This window comes from Muntiacus reevesi, chromosome 2 (genome assembly GCF_963930625.1).
Source record: "Muntiacus reevesi chromosome 2, mMunRee1.1, whole genome shotgun sequence".
Classification (NCBI taxonomy): domain Eukaryota; kingdom Metazoa; phylum Chordata; class Mammalia; order Artiodactyla; family Cervidae; genus Muntiacus; species Muntiacus reevesi.
In genome coordinates, this window is record NC_089250.1 from 247,385,121 (window position 1) to 247,410,038 (window position 24,918).

General features: G+C 38.9%; 2 protein-coding genes across 2 annotated transcripts in view; both read left to right on the plus strand.

Moving 5' to 3' along the window:
• The window catches only part of LRRC36 (leucine rich repeat containing 36), a 61,276-nt gene that overhangs the window by 25,289 nt on the left and 11,069 nt on the right, over positions 1 to 24,918 (plus strand). Inside the window, exons 6-9 of the mRNA XM_065920526.1 lie at positions 11,060 to 11,187; positions 17,154 to 17,205; positions 20,450 to 20,890; positions 24,022 to 24,311. Of these exons, the coding sequence (XP_065776598.1) occupies positions 11,060 to 11,187; positions 17,154 to 17,205; positions 20,450 to 20,890; positions 24,022 to 24,311 (911 nt within the window). The remainder of the gene's footprint in view (positions 1 to 11,059; positions 11,188 to 17,153; positions 17,206 to 20,449; positions 20,891 to 24,021; positions 24,312 to 24,918) is intronic.
• Positions 13,773 to 13,964, plus strand: LOC136158709 (small ribosomal subunit protein uS14-like). The gene has a single exon (XM_065920525.1). It carries the CDS (start codon positions 13,773 to 13,775, stop codon positions 13,941 to 13,943), a length of 171 nt encoding a protein of 56 aa, XP_065776597.1. The 3' UTR covers positions 13,944 to 13,964.

Sequence of the window (24,918 nt, forward strand, 5' to 3'; positions counted from 1 at the left end):
GTACTGTTTTTTAGAATACTTTTAGATCCACAGCAAAACTGAACAGGAAGTACAGGGTTCCTATATTCCTCCTGCCTCTACACATGCATAGCCTCTCTCACTACCAACAACAGGCATCAGAGTGGTGCTTTTGTTAGAACTGTTGAAACTACATTGACACATTATTATCACCTGAAGTCCTTAGTTTACATTAGGGTTCCTTCTTGGTAGTGTACATTCTATGGGTTTGGCAAATGTATTAATATAATCACATGTATTAACCATTTTAGTATCATACAGAATAGTTTCACTGGCCTAAACTCTGTGCTCCCATAGTCATCCCTTTCTCCCCTCTTACCCCTGGCAACTACTGATCTTTTTACCATCTTTTTTTTTTTTTTTTCAGAAATTTTTATTGTGATAAAATGTGTATAAGATTTACCATCTTAACCATTTTTAAGTGAACAGTTCACTGGTATTAAATGCATTCATAACATTGTGCAACCGTCACCACCAGCCCTCTGGAACTCTTTTCATCTTGTAAAACTGAACTATACCCATTAAATTATATATCCCCATCTTACCTTCCCTGTAGCCCCTAGAAATCACCATTCTATTTTCTCTCTCTCTGATACTGACTGCTTTGAGTATCTTATAGAAGAGAAATCATACAGCATTTGTCTTTTTGTGACTGGTTTATTTCACTTAACATAATGTCCTCAATGTTGTTACCCTCTTCCAACAACACAAGAGATGACTCTACACATGGACATCACCAGATGGTCAATACCAAAATCAGATTGATTATATTCTTTGCAGCCAAAGATGGAGAAGCTCTATACTACAGTCAGCAAAAACAAGAATTAGAGCTGAGTATGGCTTAGATCATGAGCTCCTTAGGGCAAAATTTAGACTTAAATTGAAGAAAGTAGGGAAAACCACTAGATCATTCAGGTGTTATTGAAATCAAATTCCTTATGATTATACAGTGGAGATGACAAGTAGATTCAAGGGATTAGATCTGGTAAACAGAATGCCTGAAGAACTATGGATGGATGTTTGTAACATTGTACAGGAGGCAGTGACCAAAACCATCCCAAAGAAAAAGAAATGCAAGAAGGCAAAATGGTTGTCTGAAGAGGCCTTACAGATAGCTGAGAAGAGAAGCAAAAGGCAAAATAGAAAGGGAAATATATACCAAACTGAATGTAGAGTTCCAGAGAATAGCAAGAAGAGATAAGAAAGCTGTAAGAGAACAATGCAAAGAAATAGAGGAAAACAATAGAATGGGAAAGACTAGAGACCTCTTCAAGAAAACTGGATGGGCGCAATCAAGTAAACGGCAAGGACCTAACAGAAGCAGAAGAGATTTAGAAGAGGCAGCAATAATACACAGAAGAACTGTACAAAAAAGGTCTTAATGACCCAGATAATCACGATGGTATGATCACTCAGCTAGAGCCAGACATCCTGGAATGTGAAGTCAAGTGGGCCTTAGGAAGCATTACTATGGACAAAGCTGGTGGAGGTGATGAAATTCCAGCTGAGCTATTGCTAATCCTAAAAGATGAATCTGTTAAAGTGCTGCACTCATTATGCCAGCAAATTTAGAAAACTCAGCAATGGCCACAGGACTGGAAAAGTCAGTTTTCATTCCAATCACAAGGAAAGGCAATGCCAAGGAACATTCAAACTACTGCACTATTTCGCTCATTTCACATGATAACAAGGTAATGCTCAAAATCCTTCTGGCTAGGCTTCAGCAGTATATGAACCGAGAACTTTCAGATGTACAAACTGGATTTAGAAAAGGCAAAGGAACCAGAGATCAAATTGCCAACATCTGTTGGATCGTAGAAAAAGCAAGGGAATTAAAAAAAAAAAAAATCTGTTTCACTGACTATACTAAAGGTTTTGACTGTGTGGATCACAACAAACTGGAAAATCCGGAAAGAGGTAGGTATACCAGACTACCTTACCTACCTCCTGAGAAACTTCTGTGCAGGTCAAGAAGCAATTAGAACCAGACATGGAACAACAGACTGGTTCCAAATTGGGAAAGGAGTATGTCAAGGCTGTATATTGTCACCCTGCTTATTTAACCTATATGCAGAGTATATTATGTTAAATACTGAGCTGGATGAATCACAGACTGGAATCAAGATTGCCAGGAGAAGTATCAGCAACCTCAGATATGCAGATGATACCAGCTGAAAGCAAAGAGGAACTAAAGTGCCTCTTGATGAGGGTGAAAGAAGAGAGTGAAAACGATGGCTTAAAATTCAACATTCAGAAAACTAAGACCCATGGCTTCCAGTCCTATCACTTTATGCAAATAGATGGGGAAAAAGTGGAAACAGTGACAGATTTTATTTTCCTGGACTCCAAAATCACTGTGGAAGGTGACTGCAGTCATGAAATTAAAAGATGCTTACTCTTTGGAAGGAAAGTTATGACAAACCTAGACAGCATAGTAAAAAGCAGAGACATTACTTTGCTGACAAAGATTCATATAGTGAAAACTGTGGTTTTTCCAGTAATCATCTATGGATGTGAGAGTTGGACCATAAAAAATACTGAGCGCTGAAGAATTGGTGCTTTTGAATTGTGATGCTGGAGAAGACTCTTGAGAGTCCCTTGGACAGCAAGGAGAACAAACCAGTCAATCCTAAAGGAAATCAACCCTGAATATTCATTGGAAGGACTGATGCTGAAGCTGAAGCTCCAATACTTCTGCCACCTGATGCAAAGAGCCAACTCATTGGTAAAGATCTGATACCGGGAAAGATTGAAAGCAGGAGGAGAAAGGGGGGACAGAGGATGAGATGGTTGGATGGCATCATTGACTCAATGGATATGAATTTGAGCAAACTCTAGGAGCTAGTAAAGGACACAGAAGCCTGGTATGCTGCAGTCCTTGAAGTTGTGAAGAGTTGTACGTGACTTAGTGACTGAACAACAAACAGCAGTGTCCTCAAAGTTTATCCACGTGGTAGCATTTGTCAGAATTTCCTTCCTTTTTAAGGGTGAATAATATTCCATTGTATGTATAGAGCACATTTTGTTTATCCATTCATTTGTCGATGGACACTTGGGTTGCTCCCATGTTTTAGCTATTGTGAATAATGCTGCTATGAACAGGGGTATACAACTATCTCTTCAAGACCCTGCTTTTACTTCTTTGGGGTAGGTACCCAGAAGTGAAATTACTGGATCATGTAGTAATTTTATTTTTAATTTTTTTCAGGAACTGCCATGCTGTTGTCTATAGCCACTGTACCATTTTACACTCCCGCCAACAGTGTACAAGAGTTCTGATTTGTCTACATCCTTACCAATACTTGTTATTTTCTGATATTTTGATAGTAGCCATCCTACTGGGTGTGAGGTGGTATCTCATGTTTTTAATTTGTGTTTCCCTGATGATCAGTGATGTTGAGTATTTTTGTGTGTGTGCTTATTGGCCATTTGTAAATTCATTTGGAGAAATGTCTATTCAAGTCCTTTGCCCACTTTTGAACCAAGTTGCTTTTTTGTTGTTGTTGAGTATTAGGAGTTCTCTATATACTCTAAATATTAATTCTGTATCAGACATATGATTTGCAAATATTTTTCCCATTCTGTGGGCTGCCTTGTTACTCTGTGTGTATTGTTTTTAGATGCACAAAATTTTTAATTTTTCATGAAGTTCAATCTGTCTGTTTTTTCTTTTATTGCTTTGCCTTTGGTGTCACAGTGCCAAGTCCAGTAAGCATTTTCTCTATGTTTTCTTCTAAGAGTTTTATAGTTTTAAAAATATATTTATTTATTTTTTATTTATTTTAATGCCCCCAGTCTTAGTTGGGCCATGTGGGATCTAGTTCCCTGACCAGGGTTCTAACCCCAGCCCCCTGCATTGGGAGTATGGAGCCTTAGCCACTGAACGACTAGAGAAATCCTGAGTTTTATAGTTTAATATATTACATTTAAGTCTTTGATCCATTAATCCATCCAGTTAATTTTTGTGCTTATGTTAGGTAAGGGTCCAGCTTAAATTTTTTGCATGAGGGGTGAGGGACGGGTAGCTGCTTCTTTGCTGAAAGTGAAAGTCGCTCAGTTGTGTCCGACTCATTGTGACCCCATGGACTGTAGCGCACCAGGTTCCTCGCCATGGAATTCTTCAGGCAAAAATCCTGGAGTGTGTAGCCTATCCCTTCTCCAGGGACTCTTCCCTACCCAGGGATCAAACCCAGGTCTCCCACATTGCAGGCAGATTCTTTACCATCTGAACCACTAGGGAAGTCCAAGAATACTGGAGTGGGTAGCCTATCCCTCTCCAGGAGATATTCCTGACCCAGGAATCAAACCTGGGTCTCCTGCATTGCAGGTGGATTCTTTACCAGCTGAGCCACCAGGGAAGCCTTAGCTACTTTGCTAAGAACTGAAATTAACCAAAATTAACCCTAATTTACCTTCCATGCCTTCTCCCCAGAAGTTGCAAGCCTTCAGTAGACTCCAGAATTCTAAAATAGTTATATCAGAGAATTCTGCCAGTGCAGTTGCTGTCTAGGGGGGAAACAGATGCAAGATGCTTCTCACTGCCATTTTCAGCTGTCGCCACAGTTTTGCCTTTTCCAGAATGTCATTTAATTGGAGTCATACCGTATGTAGCCTTTTCAGATTGACTTTGTCTGCTTGGTGATATGCAGTGGTTTCCTCCATATCTTTTCATGGCTTAGTAGCTACTTTCTTTTTAGGGCTTAATGGTGCTGTGGTCCATGGGGTTGCAAAGAGTCGGACATGACTGAGTGACTGAACTAAACTGAATATTCTATTATTATTATCTGGATTATTTATTTATCCACTCACCTATTGAAGAACATCTTGGTTGCTCTCAGGTTTTGGCAATTATGAAAAAAGTTGCTATAAACCTCTATGTGCAGGTGTTTGTATGTATAAGCTTTCAACTCCTTTGGGTAAATACCAAGTTTTTAGTTTTGTAAGAAATTGCCAAACTGTCACCTAATATAATCTGCTTTTTAAAATATCTTTTTACACACTGAGTTTCTTAAACTGAAATTTCTCAAACTAGATTGATAGTCTCAGAGTTTATGAGAATGTTGAGTTTGAGAAACACTGATGTAGATGGGCATATGCTATAGAGGCTCAGAGTGTACTAGGAGCAAATGGGGAAAGATTTTGTGACAGAAATTCATTTCTCTCTCATATAGAAATCCGGATGTTGGCAATCTAGGGCTGTTATTGGGGGTTCTAACAGATGAATAAGCATATAGTGGGGGGCGACTGGCATTCTCTGGTGATGGATGTAAGAGCAATTCAGCAAACAGGTGATTTGGAAAATTCCTGTGTTAGAGGCTAGGCATATTAGGAAATGACACAACAATGTCAGAGCTTCAGTTACTCCCACACCAGAGAGATTTATCATAGCTGATTAGGTTACAAGTCAGGCTGAGAGATGAGTTGGACTTTGGCAGAGATAAAGAACTGTGGAGGAGAGACACTAGCAGTTGACCTGGGTAAAGCCTTCCCAAAAAGGATACATTTAAGTTGGGCATCCAAGTAGAATTCATTGGGCATAGTTGGGCATTCAATGCATAGAAAACAGAAGTAGAAAAAACAGGTGTGACAGATTAGGAAATTGACTCAGTTTGTGACTCAGCTTGTGACTGGGGGCTTCTCAGGTGGTGCTAATGGAAAAGAACCTGCCTGCCAGTGCAGGAAACATAAGAGATGTGAGTTTGATCCCTGATTAGGGAAGGTCCCCTGGAGAAGAAAATGGCAACTCACTCCAGTATTCTTGCCTGCAGAATCCCATGGACAGAGGAGCCTGGCAGGATACAGTCCATTGGGTCCCAGAGAGTTGAACGACTGAAGCGTCTTGGCACGCATGCATGCACATGACTGGAGCTAAGGTGCTTGATTAAAGCCAAGTTGCAAACGGTCTCTTTATGAAACATTTTCACTTTATTCTCTTGAAAATGGGTGACAAAGATGTTTTAGGTCGTAAGCATGATTAAATGTGTAATTTAGAGCAATAACTCAAGATTGATTTAGTTAGATGGGCAGCAACTAAAGACAGCAGTCCAAGTGGGAGATAATAAGGACCTGTCCTGACATAGGGCAGTAATAGTGTGAATACAAATGAGAAGGTACAGATTAATTAAATCCTTGAGAACTGGGACTTCCTTGGTGGTCCAGGGGCTAAGACTTAGCACTCCCCATGCAGGGGCCCTGGTCGGGGAACTAGATCCCGCATGCTACTACTTAAAAAAAAGGTCCCAAATGCCAGAGCTTCAAGAGCCCATGTGCTGCAACTCAGACTCCACACAACCAAATAAATAAAAATAAATATTAAAAAAAAAACTTTGTACTTCAAAGGACACTATCAAAAAGGTAAAAAAGCTAGGAAATTCCCTGGCAGTCCAGTGGTTAGGACTCTGTGCTTTCACTGCTGTGGGGGGATGGGTTCAATCCCTGGTGGGGGAGCTAAAATCCCAAATGCTGCATTGTATGACCAAAATAATAATTAATTAATTTTTTTAAAAAAGTAAAAAAAACAACCCACAGAATAGGAGAAAATATTTGCAAATCACATGTCTGACAAGGGTCTGATATCAATTGTATATATATACACCTATATGTGTGTGTGTGTGTGTGTGTATATATATATATACATATATACATATATATGTAGACTCTTAAAAAATCAACAACAGAAAGACAAACAATCCAATTAGAAAATTGGCAAAAGACTGAACAAACATTTCTCCAAAGAAGTTATGCAACTAGCTAACAAGCACATGAAAGATGTTCAATATCACTAGCCATAAGGGAAATGCAAGTCCAAACCACAAGGAGGATAGCATTTCATATCTACTAGGATGGCTAGAATCAAAAGGACAGATAACAAGTAACAACAAAGATGTGGAGAAATTGGAACCCTCATACATTTCTGGTGGGAAAATAAAATGGTATAGCTTCTTTGGAAAACAATTTGGAAGTTCCTCAGAAAGTTAGAGTTACCATTTGACCCAGCAATTCCACTTCTAGATATATACCCAAGAGACATGAAAACATATGTCCACACAAAGACTTGTGCAGGAATGAAGGTAGCATTATTCATAATAGCCAAAAAATCTATCAACTCATGAATGGAGAAACAAAATAAATGGCATATCCATATAAAGCATATTTTTCAGCCTAAAAAGGATTGAAGTACTGATACATGCTACAATGTTTGTCCTGAAAATATACTAATTGACAGAAACTAGATACAAAAGGTTAAATATTGTATTATTCCATCTTCATGAAATGTCCAGAATAGGCAAATCCTATTTGATGTTTGCTAGGGGCTGATGAAGAAGAGAGAATTAAGAGTCAAAGTTAATTTGACCTGTTTTGTGGTGATGAAAGTAGAAGGTGGTGATGGTTGTACAACTTTGTGAATGCACTGAAAATCACTGAATTGCATACTGTAAAATGATGACTTATATGGCATGTAAATTATACCTCAATCAAAGATTCCCCCTCCAAAAAAAGTAATTCTATAGAATTTGATAATTGACATTTGAGATAAGTGAGAGAAAGTCAAAGAACAAGTTTATATCTTGAGGGATTAGGTGAATAGTAATACCAGTATTAGAATGAGGGTTAGGGTTGGAGGTGGGACATCAGCAGAAGTAGGCCTGGAAGTAAAGATTATGAGTTTAATTTAGAAAATATTTAGGGTACTTCCCTGTTAGTCCAGTGGTTAAGACACTGCCTTCCAATGCTGGGGTTTGGGGTTTGATCCTCGGTGAGGGAGCTAAGATCCCACATGCCCCTTGGACAAAAAGATGAAACATAAAACAGAAACAATAGTGTAGCAAATTCAATAAAAGACATTTTTTGAAAAGAAAATATTTGGAATTTCCCTAGTGGTCCTTTGGTTAGGACTCGGCACTTTCACTGCCGGTGCCCAGGTTCAGTCCCTGGTCGGGGAATTAAGATCCCACAAGCCACGCAGCACAGCAAAAAGAAAAAAGAGGGAGAGAAAATACTGACTTTTCAGTTGTCTGTAGAGGACTCTTTGGGGAGCAGTTCAAAAAACTTAAGTCTGGACATGAAAAGACAGATAAGAGTTAAGAGATTTAGACTTAGGGTCATCCAGATTTGAGTGATAGCTGAAACCAGAGAGAAGTTATGGTAGCATTCAGCAAAGAGTTGGGACCTTGGGAGATTTGTTTGAACCGAGAAGTAGGTAGAATTAAAAAAACAAAACAAAAACCTGTGAATCTAGAAAAGAGCATTAGAAAGATAGGAGGAAAACCAAGATGGAACAAGGTCTTGGATACCTGGGAAGTTTGTGGTGTTCTCTAGGAAAGGGGTAAGAGGAGCCCTGAAGTCACAGCTTACTAACTGTTCTAATTTCCCACTAAGAATCAGATTTTAAAACAACAATTTCTGCCTCACCTTTTTTTTTTTCTGTGTTGCAACTGCAAAGGAACCAAAGAACATAAACTTTGAGAGCTATGTCACTTTGAGAAATAAAATTATGTCAAGTACAAGGGTAGAAGGACATTTTGTACTGAAATAGCAGCAGGATGTTTCATTCCCAGAAGGCAACTCAGAAGTAAGAAGCATTTTAGAGCCCCAAATGAACTGAGGGGCTGGATTTTAGAAAGTCTGGCTTTATTCTCATTCTGGGTTCTCAGTTGCCCTGCCTTATGGTAGCTTTCTACTGCCAGAGCCTACACATGGGAACTAGGTGAAGAGCACATTGTTTGACTAAGGCACAAATGTTTGAAACTATTAATATCTTAATTCTTATATACAATCCTACTAAAAAAAAAAGCCACTCTAAACAAAAATCTCTTATTTTTATCCATGAGTCTCCCAGAAGACTCCAAATCCCAGAATTCTGCAATTAATGTTTTGATCAAGCATGTGCAAAACCTTTTGTACAAATGTTACAATCTAATAGAAATCTTAACTAGCTCCTATTGAGGTGGCCAGGACTAGGGTATTGCCGGGGTCCAGCCCCAGCAGGATCCAGGGGAACCCTCAGGATGAACGGCGTCGGCGAATGAGAGAGAGAGTGAGACAGAGCTCGGGGGCTAAGTCTGAAGTTTATTTTTGCACGGCTCCTTTATACCCTTAACAACATCTTTGGGGGAAGTGCACATTGCTTACACACAGGTCATCTCAAAACATTACAGCAACTTGACCTTCAACAGAAACTGGATGTCACCCACATACTTTTTCATTCACAAGAGTCTTTCTTATCATTTGGCCTTCAGGCTTGCTAACATTTTATGGCTTGCACCTGGTGTGACTTAAGCAACTTCAGTAGCCGACCCTGTTTTTCTTATAATTAATCTATTTTCTTTCTAATAAGCGTCATCTCTATGGGAACTAGATAGGATTACATTTTTACAGAACAGAAATGCGAAGGACTGCAAAAACAGCAGATATGGCACAAAACAGGCACTTAGTCTAAAAGTTAACCACCTGTAAGAAGTCGCCAGCTAATCTCTATCTAAACTATTTTCTATTAGGCACATTTGTGGCTAAAATATTTGTGGAGCTTTTTTCACCCCGTGAAGGGGCCTATGCTTAATAGTTTCTTTTGTTAGCGTACTGTGTTTAGGATGTTTAGAACAATCAAGAGCATTTTGTGCAATGAGATTACACATTTATCAAACAAGCCAGAATGCCAGCAAAATGTTTGAATGGAAGCATTTCCTTCATCTTTGGCCCCTTCATAGGGTTCCAGCGTCCAGGAGATTTATTAATTAGGGTTTTAAGTTGGTCCTCATTCAGTCAAAGAGGAGCAGGAAAGCTCTCGGCAGGCAACACAAGAATCTGCAACAGGGCAAACAAGAGCAACAGCAGAAAAAGGGGGGAGGATACAGGGTGGGGTAGAGGCCGAGGCCAACCTGGAGGGTCCCTTATCCTAGATGGCCTTGCCTGTCAGGTTTTTTCCTCATGACCTCGTCATGGATGGGGTCCCGGACGGCCTTGCCTGCCCGGTATTTTCTTCATGACCTCGTCACGGGCGGGACCCCCCATAACAGCTCCTGGCAGGGTATAGTTTTTATTTGCTTTTCCTTTCTATTTTTAAAGTTGTTTCTCTAATAATAGGCCCCCCCCCAAAAAAAAAAAATACTAAAGAGAGACCTAAAGATTTGGTATTCTTCTCTATGAAATAGGTATTGATTAGTCTTTTTCTTTCTATAAATGAGGAAATCAAGGCAGAAAGAAGCTGGTTAGAAATTATAAAGCTGGGGCTTCCCTGGTGGCTCAGTGGTAAAGAATCCGCCTGCCAATGTAGGAGACTTGAGTTTGATCCCTGATCTGGGAAGATCCCATATGCCATGGAGCAGCTAAGTCCATACGCTGCAACTACTGAGCCTGTGCTCTAAAACCCAGGAGCGGCAACTACTGAGCCTGCATGCTGCAACTACTGAAGCCTACCTGCCCTAGAGCCAGTACTCTGCAACAAGAGAAGTCACTGCAATAAGAAGCCTGTGCACCATGACTAGAGAGTAGCCCCTGCTCACCACAACTAGAGAAAAAAAGCCCTTGCAGCAAAGAAGACCCAGCACAGCTTAAATAAATAAACGAACAAAATTTTAAAAAAGAAATGACGAAGCTGATTTGAAATGATGAATCACTGCAGACTGCTGATTAAAGCCCTGGAGAAGCCTGATGTCAGGAGTCTATTTCCAGCCATCTCCCCCTGTAGCTGGAGATTGTTGAAATGATGTCAACGTTTATTGTATGTTCATTTCAGACGTGTGCAAAAATATTTGACTTTTTAATTTTTGTTGAGCATTTCATGATTTATGAAACCTTTCATATGCATTATCTTATTTTAACCTTACCTCCACTCTGAGAGATGGAAAATTTAGATTTTATCATCACTGTTTTATAAGTGGAGGGATTGAGAGAGGTTTAGCAGTTTGCCCAAATTCACATTTTTTCCAAGTGGTGGCATAGTACTAACTCTCAATCTTGTGACTTCTAGTATCTTTCCATAAGAAACGTTGCCTTTAAAGTCTGGTCAGTGCTTCATTGTATGCCTTTTCTTTTAAAACAGACTCAAACAAAGGACTTTTTATTCCTTTCCCTAACCGGGAAATAAAGGACTCCCTAACAAGTTCTTCTGCAATCCAGGGCAGTGTTATACCAGATCAGAAATTAGACCCTTTCCTATTGGGAACACAGGTAATGTATTCACCCTCCTGCTGGATCTATTGACTAGTCAATGATTAATGCTAATAATCCAGTAGATTCTCAGTTACTTGTGAAATTCTAAGAGGACTTTAAATTTTTTTTCTCTCTTTTTAAAAAATTTTATTTGGGGAAAATTGCTTTACAATGTTGTGTTAGTCTCTGTTGTACAACAACGCAAATCAACCATAATTATACATATATCACCTCCCTCTCGAGCCTCCCTCCCCTCCCCTCACTCCACCCCTCTAGGTCATCACAGAGTGCCAGGCTGGGCTCCCTGTGTTACACAGCAACTTCTTACCAGCTATCTGTTTTATACATGGTAGTGTATATGTGTCAATGCTACTTTCTCTGTTCGTCCCACTCTCTCCTTTCCCCACTGTGTTCAAAAGTCCATTCTCTATATGAGTCTCCATTCCTTCCCTGAAAATAGGTTTATCAATACCATTTTTCTAGATTCCATATATATGTGTTAATATATATTTGTTTTTCTGCTTGCTTCACTATGTATAACAGGCTCTAGTGTCATCTACCTCACTCGAACACTCAAGTTTGTTCTTTTTTGTGGCTGAGAAATATTCCATTGTATATATGTACCACATCTTATTTATCCTTTCATCTGTTGATGGACATGTAGATTGCTTCCAATGTCCTAGCTATTGTAAATCGTGCTGCTGTAAACATTGGGGTACATGTGTCCTTTTCAGTTATGGTTTTCTCAGGGTATATGCCCAGTAGTAGAATTGCTGGATCATATGGTAATTTTATTCCCAGGTTTTTTTTTTTTTTTAAGGAATCTCCATACTGTTCTCCATAGCGGCTGTTTCAATTTACATTCCCACCAGCAGTGTAGGAGGTGGAGTGTAGTTGATTTATAATGTTGTTAGTTTCTGCTGTACAGCAAAGTGAATCAATTATGCATATACATATATCTACTCTTTTTCAGATTTTTTTCCCATATAGGTCATTATAGAGTGTCAAGTAGAATTCCCTGTGGTATAAAGTGAAAGTCACCCAGGCATGTCTGACTCTCTTCGACCCCATGGATTATATAGTCCTTGGAATTCTCTAGGCCAGAATACTAGAGTGGGTATCCTTTCCCTTCTCCAGGGGATCTTCCCAACCCAGGGATCAAACCCAGGTCCCCCGCATTGCAGGTAGACTCTTTACCAGCAGAGACACAAGAGAAGCCCAAGAATACTGGAGTAGATAGCCTATCCCTTTTCCAGCAGATATTCCCAACCCAGGAATCGAACCAGGGTCTCCTGCATTACAGGTGGATTCTTTACCAACTGAGCTATCAGGGAAGCCCCCTTATTTACAAGACAGAGTCACAAATGTAAAAAACAATTTTATGGTTACCAAGGGGGAAAGGAGGGGAGGGATAAATTGGGAGATTGGAATTGACATATACACACTTAATAGTGTGACTCTGTCTTGTAAATAAGTTCATTTGTACTTTTTTTTTTTTAAGATTCCACATGTAAGTGATATCATATGATATTTGTCTTTGTCTGACCTAAGAGGATTTTTTGATGAAAGCATGTTAGACACTTGAAAAGGAAAGCACAAGACAGGATGCAAAGAGCCTTCATTAATTTTAGTCTCCCCTTTCCCTCTCGCCTAGCACGTGATCAAATGTGCACATAATTTTAGCACATTGTATGCCAGGCATTTTGGCACTCAAACAGGAATACAACTGCTACAGATTCGGGCTGATTTTCAGTTTTCTCCTCTCTTCCCAGTGTCTCCATTTCCTGTTACCTGGCTTCTTTACATTTTCTACGTCTTAGCCTTTTAATTACTGGATTCTTAACATCTCAGGGATGGCTCTCCTAACACTGCTTCTTGGGCAATGAAGAGGCAGAGATCATGCAAGATGGGGGAAGAATTCAAAAAGCTTTTAGAGAAAAAATTGATGGGAGCCCATTACTTATTTATATGAATGAATATGATGCAGGAAGCAGAATCAATTACTTTATATTCAACTTCTTTTGTTTGCATTTTGTTTGATAAGTTATTGAGCAGTAAATTTGCTGAAAATATCCAGGAGAAAGAAAAGAAGGAAAGACTGATTAATCCACAATTTGGATAATCAATGCTATATACAAGGAAAAAGTAAGATTTCCTTTCAGGTTGAATTTTTATAATGCCTTCATTTTATAAAAGGGCAGATTAGCATTTAGTTGGTTTCTTTGTTTTTGGAGATTCTCCTTGGGTAATTTAGGAACTACTTCAATTACCATTTTTTAAAAAACTTGGTATTGTTTTAAAGAAAATGGAGACAAAAGTATACTCTATATCTACATGCATGTGCGTGCTCAGTCGTGTCTGATTCTTTGTGACCTCAGGGACTGTAGCTTGCCAGGCTCCTCTGTCCTTGCCACTTCTTCCTTCAGGGGACCTTCACAACCCAGGAATCAAACCTGTGTCTCCTGCATTGGCAGGCAGATTCTTTACCGATGAGCCATTGGGAAAGCCTTACTCTAATTTACAGTTAACATTAAATAGCACTTTTTATATTAAAAAAAAAAAAAAAAAACAGCCTTTTACTTCGTTTCAGCCGAGGAAGCAACATGGGTCACCAGCAGCTCTACTGGAGCCATCCGAGAAAATTCGGCCAGGGTTCTCGCTCTTGCCGGGTCTGCTCAAACCGGTACGGTCTGATCTGGAAATACGGCCTTAATATGTGCCGCCAGTGTTTCCGCCAGTATGCGAAGGACATCGGCTTCATTAAGTTGGACTAACCAAACTTCCTTAGATGGCTCATCCAGCACATCAACCTTAGGTGGAAATAATACTAGCTCTTTGTATACAAAATAAAAGTTTTCAAAAAAAAAAGTTTTCAAAACTTCAAAAAAAATAAATAAATAAAATAAAATTTAAGTAAATAAATAAATAAAATCCCAAAACTTTGAAATAATTCTTGAAGTGAGTGGCAAGAGGAAATTGAATAAATAGCCTGCTTTTTGTCCTCTTAGTTTAAGAAATAGGAAGTAGGATTTCTTTCTCTGTGTAACTACCGAAAAGATACTGAATACTTGAAGATGGTTTTTTGAAAAGCAAACTCTAGATGGCTTTCTAGATGCAAAAGTAGGAAGTCAAGAGATACCTGGAGTAACAGGCAAATATGGCCTTGGAGCACAAAACGAAGCAGGTCAAAGGCTAACAGAGTTTTGCCAAGAGAATGCACTGGTCATAGCAAACACCCTCTTCCAACAACAAAAGAGAAGACTCTACACATGGATATCACCAGATGGTCAATACCAAAATCAGATTGACTGTATTCTTTGCAGCCAAAGATGGAGAAGCTCTATACAGTCAACAAAAACAAGACTTGGAGCTGACTGTGGCTCAGATCATGAACTCCTTATTGCCAAATTCAGACTTAAAATTAAAAAGTAGGGAAAACCACCACACCATTCAGGTATGACCTAAATCAAATCCCTTACGATTATACAGTGGAAGTGACAAATAGATTCAGGGTATTAGATCTGATAGACAGAGTGCCTGAAGAACTGTGGAGGTTCGTGACATTGTATAAGAGGCAGTGATCAAGACCATCCCCAAGATAAATGTGAAAAGGCAAAATAGTTGTCTGAGGAGGTCTTACAAATAGCTATGTAAAGAAGAGAAGTTAAAGGCAAAAGAGAAAAGGAAAGGTATACCCATTTGAATCCAGAGTTCCAAAGAATAGCAAGGAGAGATAAGAAAGCCTTCCTCAGTGATCAATACAAAGAAATAGAGGAAAGCAATAGAATGGGAAAGACTAGCGGTCTCTTCAAGAAAATTAGAGATACCAGGGGAACATTTCATGCAAAGATGAGTGCAATAAAGGACAGAAATGTATGGACCTAACAGAAGCAGAAAATATTAAGAAGAGGTGGCAAGAATACACAGAACTATACAAAAAAGATCTTCATGACTCAGATAACCAGAATGGTGTGATCACTCACCTAGAGCCAGACATCGTGGAATGCGAAGTCAAGTGGGCCTTAAGAAGCGTCACTACAAACAAAGCTAGTGGAGGTGATGGAATTCCAATTGAGCTATTTCAAATCCTAGAAGATGATGCTTTGAAAGTGCTGCACTCAATATGCCAGCAAATTTGGAAAACTCGCAGTGGCCCTGGGACTGGAAAAGGTGAGTTTTCATTCCATTCCCAAAGAAAGGCAATGCCAAAGAATGTTCAAACTACCGCACAATTGCACTCATCTCATATGCTAGCAAAGTAATGCTCAAAATTCTCCAAGCCAGGTTTCAACAGTATGTGAACTGTGAACTTCCAGATGTTCAAACTGGATTTAGAAAAGGCAGAGGAACCAGAGATCAAATTGCCAACATCCGTCGGATCATCGAAAAAGCAAGAGAGTTCCAGAAAAGCATCTACTTCTGCTTTATTGACTACGCCAAAGCCTTTGACTGTGTAGATCACAATAAACTGTGCAAAATTCTTAAAGATATGGGAATACCAGACCTGACCTGCCTCCTGCCAAATCTGTATGCAGGTCAGGAAGCAACAGTTAGAACTGAACATGGAACAGCAGACTGGTTGCAAATCGGGAAAGAAGTACATCAAGGCTATATATTGTCACCCTGCTTATTTAACATATGCAGAGTACATCATGTGAAATGCCGGAATGGATGAAGCACAACCTGGAATCAAGATCACTGGGAGAAATATCAATAACCTCAGATATGCAGATGACACCACCCTTATGGCAGAAAGTGAAGAACTAAAGAGCCTCTTGATGAAAGTGAAAGGAGAGTGAAAAACTTGGCTTAAAACTCAACATTCAGGAAACTAAGATCATGGCATCTGGTCCCATCACTTCATGGCAAATAGATGGGGAAACAGTGGAAACAGTGACAGACTTTATTTTTGGGGGCTCCAAAATCACTGCAGATGGTGACTGCAGACATGAAATTAAAAGACACATTCCTTGTAAGAAAAGTTATGACCAACCTAGACAGCATATTAAAAAGCAGAGACATTACTTTGCCAAAAAGTAATGTCCATCTAGTCAAAGCTATGGTTTTTCCAGTAGTCATGTCTGGATGTGAGAGTTGGACTATAAAGAAAGCTGAGCAATCAAAGAATTGATGCTTTTGAACTCTGGTGTTAGAGAAGACTCTTGAGAGTATCTTGGACTGCAAGGAGATCCATCCAGTCAATCCTAAAGGAAATCAGTCCTGAATGAATATTCACTGGAAGGCCTGATGCTGAAGCTGAAGCTCCAATACTTTGGCCACCTGATGCAAAGAACTGACTCATTGGAAAAGACCCTGATGCTGGGAAGGACTGAAGGCGGGAGGAGAAGGGGACGACAGAGGACAACAGAGAATGAGATGGTTGGATAGCATCACCGACTCAGTGGACATGAGTTTTGAGTAAGTTTCAGGAGTTGGTGATGGACAGGGAAGCCTGGCATGCTGCAGTCCATGGGGTCACAAAGAGTTGGACACAACTGAGCTACTAACTGAACTGAGATGGCTTTCTACTTTGTATAAATCCTTGCTTAATTATGCCTTAGATTAATTTTCAGCCTATTATAAGTCCCAGTAGCTCCTGTGCTTGATGCTCAGCTTTACCAGAGGTAATATAAATATGTGAGTTCTTTAAACAGAAATAAGTTGGGAAAGGTGGTACCATCTAAACTCTATGCTGAGTTATCAAAAACAGAGAAAATAGAATATCTCACTATTTGGTGTGAGATATCTAAAGAGTATTTTATCTGCTCCAAAACAACTCTAGAAACTCTTTGCATTGTGGCTAGTTTAAAGAATTTTTTTTTCCCCAATTTTATTTAGTTTTTTTATTTTAGTCCCTAGTTTGCAAGGATGGACTTGCTTACTAACAGGGAAGTGTTCTGAACCCTTCCCCCTCTCTGTTCTAGTTAAACTCATGTCTGAATGCCCACTGACACTCTTCTAACCTTTAAACCTTTTCTTTTTAGATGCAGGAAGTGGCAAGAAGGGAGATGCCAAGTGAGAATAAGCAGGAAGATGGTAAATATTTTGCTTATAATATTTTTCTTCATGCCAGTCAGAGAAATCTAGATGTGATGGGATTTGAGAGAAGATGGAAGGAGATGTCTCCGTCTGGGGGCACTACACGATGAATTCTTTTCTGCTGTCATAAAGGGCTGCCCTGAATGCTTAGTGACCTCTGAGGTTTTTCTAGTTGAAGAGATGATAGTCTGACTTCCTTTATTCTTGACTTTCTGTATTGGCTAACTATTACTTGTTTCTTTTACCTTTCTTGACTTCTTTTGGACTTACTATGTTTTTATTCACCAATTTTTTCTTTCTGCTAATTTATAAGTTATACACTCTTTCTGTGCTTTTGATCTTATTATGCCCCAAATTATAATATGTGTCCTTAACTTGTTCAATTTTAAAATTAATCAGCACCTTAACACTTCTCTTGGAAAATTCAAAGAACTTAAAGTACTTTGCTGTGGGAGGCATGAGTCAAGTGCTCGGGCCTGTTGGGCTGGGAAGATCCAGAGGAATCGGGTGGAGAGGGAGGTGGGATGGGAGACCAGGATGGGGAATTCGTGTAACTCTATGGCTGATTCACATCAATGTATGACAAAACCCCCTGAAAAATAAAAAAATAAAAATAAAAAAAATAAAAATAAACAAGTTTAGAAAAAAAAAATAAATAAATAAAGTACTTTGCTCCTTTTAATCCCTCCTGATTAATGTATTATTATTATGGATTTTAATTATATTTTTAAAAACTCACTAGATACTATTTTTATAAAGTCAATGTTTATTTAAGCTTATCCATATATTTACTAGTTTGTTTTGCTTTTTATTTCTTCTTTTTTTTTCTTCTTCTTTTTTTAATCCTAGACTTCCCTTCTGAGATAATTTTCCTGTAGTTCATAGTACATCTTTTAGAATTTTCTTTAGTGTATGTCTACTGGTAATGAATTCTTTCAGCTTTTGATTGTCTGAAAATGCCCCTATCTCACTATAATTCTTAAAGGGTATTTTGGTTGGGTATAAATTTCTATGTTGGCAGTTATTTCTTTCAAAATATTGAAGGTATTCCACTGTAGTCTGTCTTTTATGGTTGCTTTTGAGATATTAGCTAGAAATTTGTCACTCCTGCAAGGATAATGTTTTTTTCTTCTGGCTGCTTTTAAGATTTTCCAATTGTGTTTGACTTTTTTGTGATTTCACTATGATGTGTGAATTTCTTTTTATTTATCTTGTTTGGTATTTATTGCACTTGAATTGGTACATTCTGTCTCATTATTTCTGCAGAGTGCTTCAAAAATAATGTGTCCTATTTTTTCTGTCTTGTCCCTCTATAACTCTTGATTAAGTGAATATATGTCAGAGACTTTTACATTGTCCTCTTTGCCTCTTATTCTTTCACATAATTCATCTTTTTTGTTTGATCTACATTTTGGATAATTCCTTCTGACCCATACTTTAAATTCATTCTTTTCAGCTGTGTCTAATCTGCTGTTAAGCTTGTTTGCTGAATTCTTAATTTCACTAGTTTTATTTTCAATTTTATAAATTTGATTTGGTTCTTTTTCAAATCTTCTGGGCCACTTTTTATAAGCAGAAGTTTCCCAGATGTTTTATGTCTTTAAACATAGTAAAAATAGCCATTGTGTAAGCTGCATCTATTAATTCCAATTTTTGTGTGCCTGTGTTGTCTGTTTTTTCCTACTCATTCTCACTTGTCTTATTTCCTTTTTTGTTTGCTTTGGCTACTTGCTGGATATTATATTTTAAAAACTATTTGTAGGAATGGTTTAAAGTCTTACAAGGTATCTTTTCCAGAATAGACTTTCATTTGCTTCTGCCAGTTAGCTAGGGGACTATCAATCTGGGATCATATTAATCCATGCTCAAAATTTGAGGTTCCCTGGATCACCCAGATAATACAAACCTGGGTTACCAGTGTATAAGGGCTAGTTTATTCCAAGTTTACCTTTATTCTGAAAATTGTATCCTGCTTAGGTTCCCATCTTAATGTTGGGTAGGTGGTGAGGAGGTGGTTTCTCATACTCTTTACCTTGGATGAATCCTGGACTAGGATTTTATACCTTCTACCCTAAATCTCCTTAGAGAAAAAGTGACTTTAAGTGCTAGACTCATCTGTAAAGAGTTATTGCTGTTTTCTAGATTTTGGCCTAGAAACTCCTCACTAGCTTGTTAGCTCTTTAATGTTTTTAAAGATATATATATGATCCCACTTTTTAGATATCTTCAACAGGAGGGATAGTCTGAATTGTTTAATCTCATCACATGATCTTAGATTCTTTTTCTTACAAAAAAATATTGTTCTTTAACATTTCTTCCACTGTATGGACTGGTGCTTAGTAAAAACATTGATATTCTTAAAGATTCTATAGAGATAGAAAGTTCCACTGTTCTAAGTTAATGTGACTAACTCAGGAAGGCCTTCAAACATGAATATCTGAAAACCCCAAAGAACACAGAGACTTCTCTCTTTGTCTGATGCTTTAGTTGCCCCACTCTGAAGCTTTTCAGCCTTCAGCTGTATCAGATTCTGATACAGCAGGCTGAGAGAAATGTTTTGGAATTGGTTTAGGGGTTTTCATAGGTTTTGCATTTCCTGTCATTTAATTGGCTTATGATAGTGGTTCCCATGGAGAAGGCAATGGCAACCCACTCCAGTACTCTTGCCTGGAGAATCCCATGGATGGAGAGGCCTGGTGGGCTGCCGTCTATGGGGTCTCACAGAGTCGGACACGACTGAAACAACTTAGCAGCAGCAGCAGCAGTAGTTCCCAGTGTGTGAACCTATATCCTCTGGGTGGAGATTTGGAGTGGGAATGGGTTTAGCTTTATTGGGAGGAGTCTGTGAAATGAGAGACCTACCAACTGTTGTCCATAGACTGAATACATAAGACCCCAACTTTTGTCATGTGGGGGTGCACCAAAATAGTGGAAGTGTAAATATAGAAAACTCTGACACTACAGTTTTTGAAGGAAATTCCTAGGAAATTAGGTTGACGTAAAATTTATCTGCAGAATGTTATAGTCTTTACTGTTTACACAATGTCCAGCATGTTTTGTTCTTTGTTGTAGGAATCCCTCCATAATTTTATGCTACCACTTATAAAAATTATAAACCATCTCTTCCTGAGAACTGTTTTTTTTTTTTTTTTTTTTTTTTGTAGACAACAGTTTATCTAGTGAACAAGGCTACTCTAAAAATTCTCATTGTCTTTTTTTTCCCCCGCTTGGTGATGGTTAGAAATCAGACGCTACTCACCTCATCAGTTGACAGTTCGATCCCCAGAGAAGATGGCTAAAGAAGGGTACCGAATATCTTTTTTGGACAACAAGTCTTCAGGTTCTTCTCCAGAAAAGGACTTGACACCAAAACCTGATACTTATCAACTTACCCATGATGCCTCATTGGGTAAACGCCTGGATGTGGGTGATTCTAGCCGGATTCATCCCTATCAGTTACCTTCAGATGTTGGTCTAGAAAATTATGATAGTCATTATTCTCAAAATCTGTCCCTTCATGGAAGTATTGGTAAAAGGCCTCAGAGAAACAAGAACTACCGAGAATATAGCACAAAGCCTTCAAATAATGTGAAAGCCACCACATCCCACTCCTGTGGAGACTTACTGACTTCTCTGTCAAACCCTGACTCCAGCACTGGAAGGCTTTTGAAACTTAGTTCAGGTAATAGCTTCCTATCAGTTTGTAGGCCTCTTTTCTTTAATAGGTGTAAAGATCGAAGTTTAACTGCATATTTTGGAATAAATGTTTCTTACATTGGGGAATTCCCTGTCAGTCCAATGGTTAGGATTCTGTGCTTTCACTGCTGAGGGTGTGGGTTCAGTTCCTGGCTGGGGAACTAAAATATCCTGCAAACTTCATGGTGTGGCCAAAAGTAAATAAATAAATCATGACCAGTAGTCAGAGCCTCGAGAAATCTACAGGGTATGAGTTTAACAAGATAGATATATTAGAGAAAATTCGTATAAATGCAAACTTGATAACTATGTGTTATTTCAGTTAAATAGCATCCTGGGATATATTTCTGGTAACATTTAGTCTTCTCTGGTCTCAATCACTTCTATTCAGAGTTACTTTTTCAGAAAAAGCTAGTTTTAAGGAAGTAAGTGTTGGAGACCACTCTTTAGTTGTGTATTTATTCAACAAAATGTATTAAATACCTACTATATAGTATCTAATACCCATATAATAGCATATGCCAGATGCTATTCTAGCTCTGTAGATAACATAGCAAACAAAAGTGGAATTCCATGTGTATTTTTGCATTAGTAAAAAAGGTCCCTACTTTCATGGAAATTCTATTCTAAAGAGGAAAGACAGATGATAAAATATAAATATAGAAGTCAGCTTATGATAAGTGTTGTGAAGAAAAATAACTTAAGGGTATTAAAGAATGGCTTCCCAGGTGACTCCAGCAGTAAAGAACCCTCCTACCAATGTAGGAGACTAAGAGACATGGGTTTGATCCCTGGGTCAGGAAGATCCCCTGGAGGAGGGCATGGCAGCCCACTCCAGTATTCTTACCTGGAGAATCCCATGGACAGAGGAGCTTGGTGGGCTATATTCCATAAGGTCACAAAGAGTTGGACACGACTGAAGCAACTCAGCATGCACACATGCAATAGCACTTATTAGAGAGTAATATGAAGGAGGTAAAGCTTTAGATGGAATGATCAGGGAAAGCTTCTCAATGAGAAGTAAAAGTACAGGCTTGAATAAAATGCATGTGAGTCATGTGAATAACTTGCGGGGGGGTGGGGGGAGAGAAGTTTTAGACAGTGGAAATATTAAGTGTAAAGTTCCTGAAACTGGAACATGCTTTGCATGTTCAAGGAACAATGAGGAAGCAGGGCTGCTACAGCAGAGTGAGGTAGATGAGGTGTATAGATAAAGTCAGATAATCAGACATTCATTCTGGGTCAGATCAGGAGCTGTTGGAGAGTTTGTAGCAGAGAAGTGACATCTAACTTAAAAATTACTCTTGCTGCTTAGTTGAGAATAGACAATGGGGAGCAAGGACAGAAGTTTCTAAAATTCTAAAAGTAGATCAGAATCTGGATAAGAGATGATGGTAAAAAAAAAAAAAAGAGAGAGAGAGAGAGAGAGAGATGATGGTAACTTGAACTAGAGAGAAAGCAGTATAGGTGGTAAGAAATAGATTCTGAATATGTTCCAAAGATAACACTCCATGATTTGCTGCTGGGTTGAGGATGAAGTATGAGAGAAAGCAAGTCAAGTATAACTCTCAGGTTTCAAGTCTGAATAAATGGAAGGATGGAGTTAACCATTTACTCAGATGGAAAAGAGTATGAGGAACAGGTTTTAGGATAGACACCAAGAGTTGGTCTTAGACATGTTGAGTTTGAGGTGCCCATTAAAACTTCTCAGAGATGCCAATTTGATAATTAGATATATTAGTCTGGAGTTCAGGGAAGAAGGTGGGGCTGGGAATTAAAAGTGTGTGGATGGCCTTAAAACAGACTGGGTATAATCTCCCCAAGGGGGTAAATATAGATAGAAAAGATATCTGAGGACTAACTTGAGTCCTCCAACAATTAGAAATCTCGTTGATGAAGAGAAACCATCATGGAGAGCAAGAAAGTGGCAGCCACTAAGTAAGAGAAAAGAAAAAAGCCAAAGAGGGAGTGGTAACCTGGAAGTCACATGAAAAATGTGTTTCAGGAAGGAAAGAGTGATAAATACAGTGTCAGATGTTTCTAATAGATGCCTTTAACACTTCTGGGACTGAGAAATGATCACAGTATTTGCCAATGCATTGGTGGTGGTGGTTTGGTCACTAAGTTGTGTCTGATTCTTGCAACCCCATGGACTGTAGCCCCTGCCAGATTCCTCTGTCCATGGGATTTCACAGGCAAGAATACTGGAGTAGGTTGTCATTTCCTTCTCCAGGGGATCTTCCCAACCCAGGCATTGAACCCATGTAGTGAGCAGCTCCAGGAGATGTGTGATTAATAAAAGGCTTGTTGAGGTGAATTAAAGAACGAATCAAAGGAGAAGCAATAGAATTACCGAATATATACACCTTCAAGGCGTTTTGTAGTGAAGGGGAGCAAAGATGTGGAAATGTAGCTGGAAGGGGGATTGGATCAAAGAGAACATGGTGGAAATGACCTAGTAGAGGGAAAATTGTTGATGCAGGAGAGAAAAGGGACAATTACAAAAAACAAAATAGGGGGGTGGTCTAGAGGAGATGGAATTTAGTCTACCAGTGGAGAGTTGGCCTTGGATTGAAGCACAGACAGTTCATATATTACAATAAGAAGGAAGGCAGATAATTTATAGACCTAAATACAGGTAGAATTGGTAGATTTAGTGGTGAGATCACATAAATGTTTTCTTTGATTGCCTCTGATTTACTCAGAGAAATAAAGCACCTTAGAGCAAAGAGGGAGGAGAAAGTGTTGGAAGTTTGAGAAGAGATGTGAAATAGTGATCTCAAAGAATAGGAGAGTAAATTGATTAGGGTAATGTATTAAAATAGCTGGGCCCAGTTAAGATAGTGGTTATGAACTTAAAGTGAAGATGGTAGAAAGAGATGCATATTGTTCTCCAGTCACTTGCCACTGCTCTGCTGTAGGTTTGGAGAATGTACACAGAGTATTTAACCAGATTTGGGGTTTTGTGAGGTGGATAGGAAGGGAGAATCCATACAGTTGAGAGTATATACTAGGGAGAGGCCATTGTGATCCTTGGACTTCAGACAGGGTAAGGAAGGAAGTAAGACATGAAAGAGTTGAAGAGCAGGTTCATCTCCTGGCCTGTTTCCTTCACAGATCTGTATGCTGCAACCCATTTCAACAGTGATCCTGCTCTGGTGGTGAATGTAGAGCAACAATTAGCCACCAGCATCAGTGATTTAACACAAGCACGTGGTTCTTTCCCAAACAACTCCGTCCTGGGAGACTCTCTGAGGACACTGCTATTGCCTACTGTGACATCAGAAAACAGAGAGAATTTGACCAAGAGGTCATTAAGCCCATCAATAAGAGGATTCAGACGGAAAGAAAATATCCCTGCCACCCTGAATACAAAGCATGGTTTCAAAGATGCTACAGGCAGTGAGGCAAGTGTTGACTTGTTTATGCTTGTATAAAAACACATCAGGTCCAAGATTAGAATCAGGTTCTGTTTTGGTGGTGGTAGTTTTGATCAAGAGTGATAGAAATTCAAAGAGATTTTCAGAGGTCAGTGGGTAATACTGCCAGGCCAAAGCCTGTGATTCTTTTGCCTTTAGGAAAGTCATTTCCCTTCTGCTGCATTTGTCACAGGAAGAATGGTCCCTAATCTACTTCCAGAACATAAACATGGGGGCGAAGTACTTCAATAAGTGGACAGAGTTTACAATAGGAAAGAATACACAAGTCGCCAGGGGCTCAGGGTTGGTTGAAGAGTGATCTCCGTTTCATTGTGGCTTATAATCTTACCATGTTTACACATTTGCTTTGGCTACAAATGACTTAACTTGCTAGGGACCTTTCTTCTGAAAGCATTGCTTTCCTGTCCAGAAATTAAAATTATTCCAGTTTTTCCCCAGAATGAATTAGATTAAGATGATGAATTAGATAATCCAAAAGATTTTTAGCTGAGAGTTGGCTCAGGGAATGAATAACAAATCAAACACCATTCCCACATATATTATTTAATTCATTTTATAAAATTATAGTTTGATA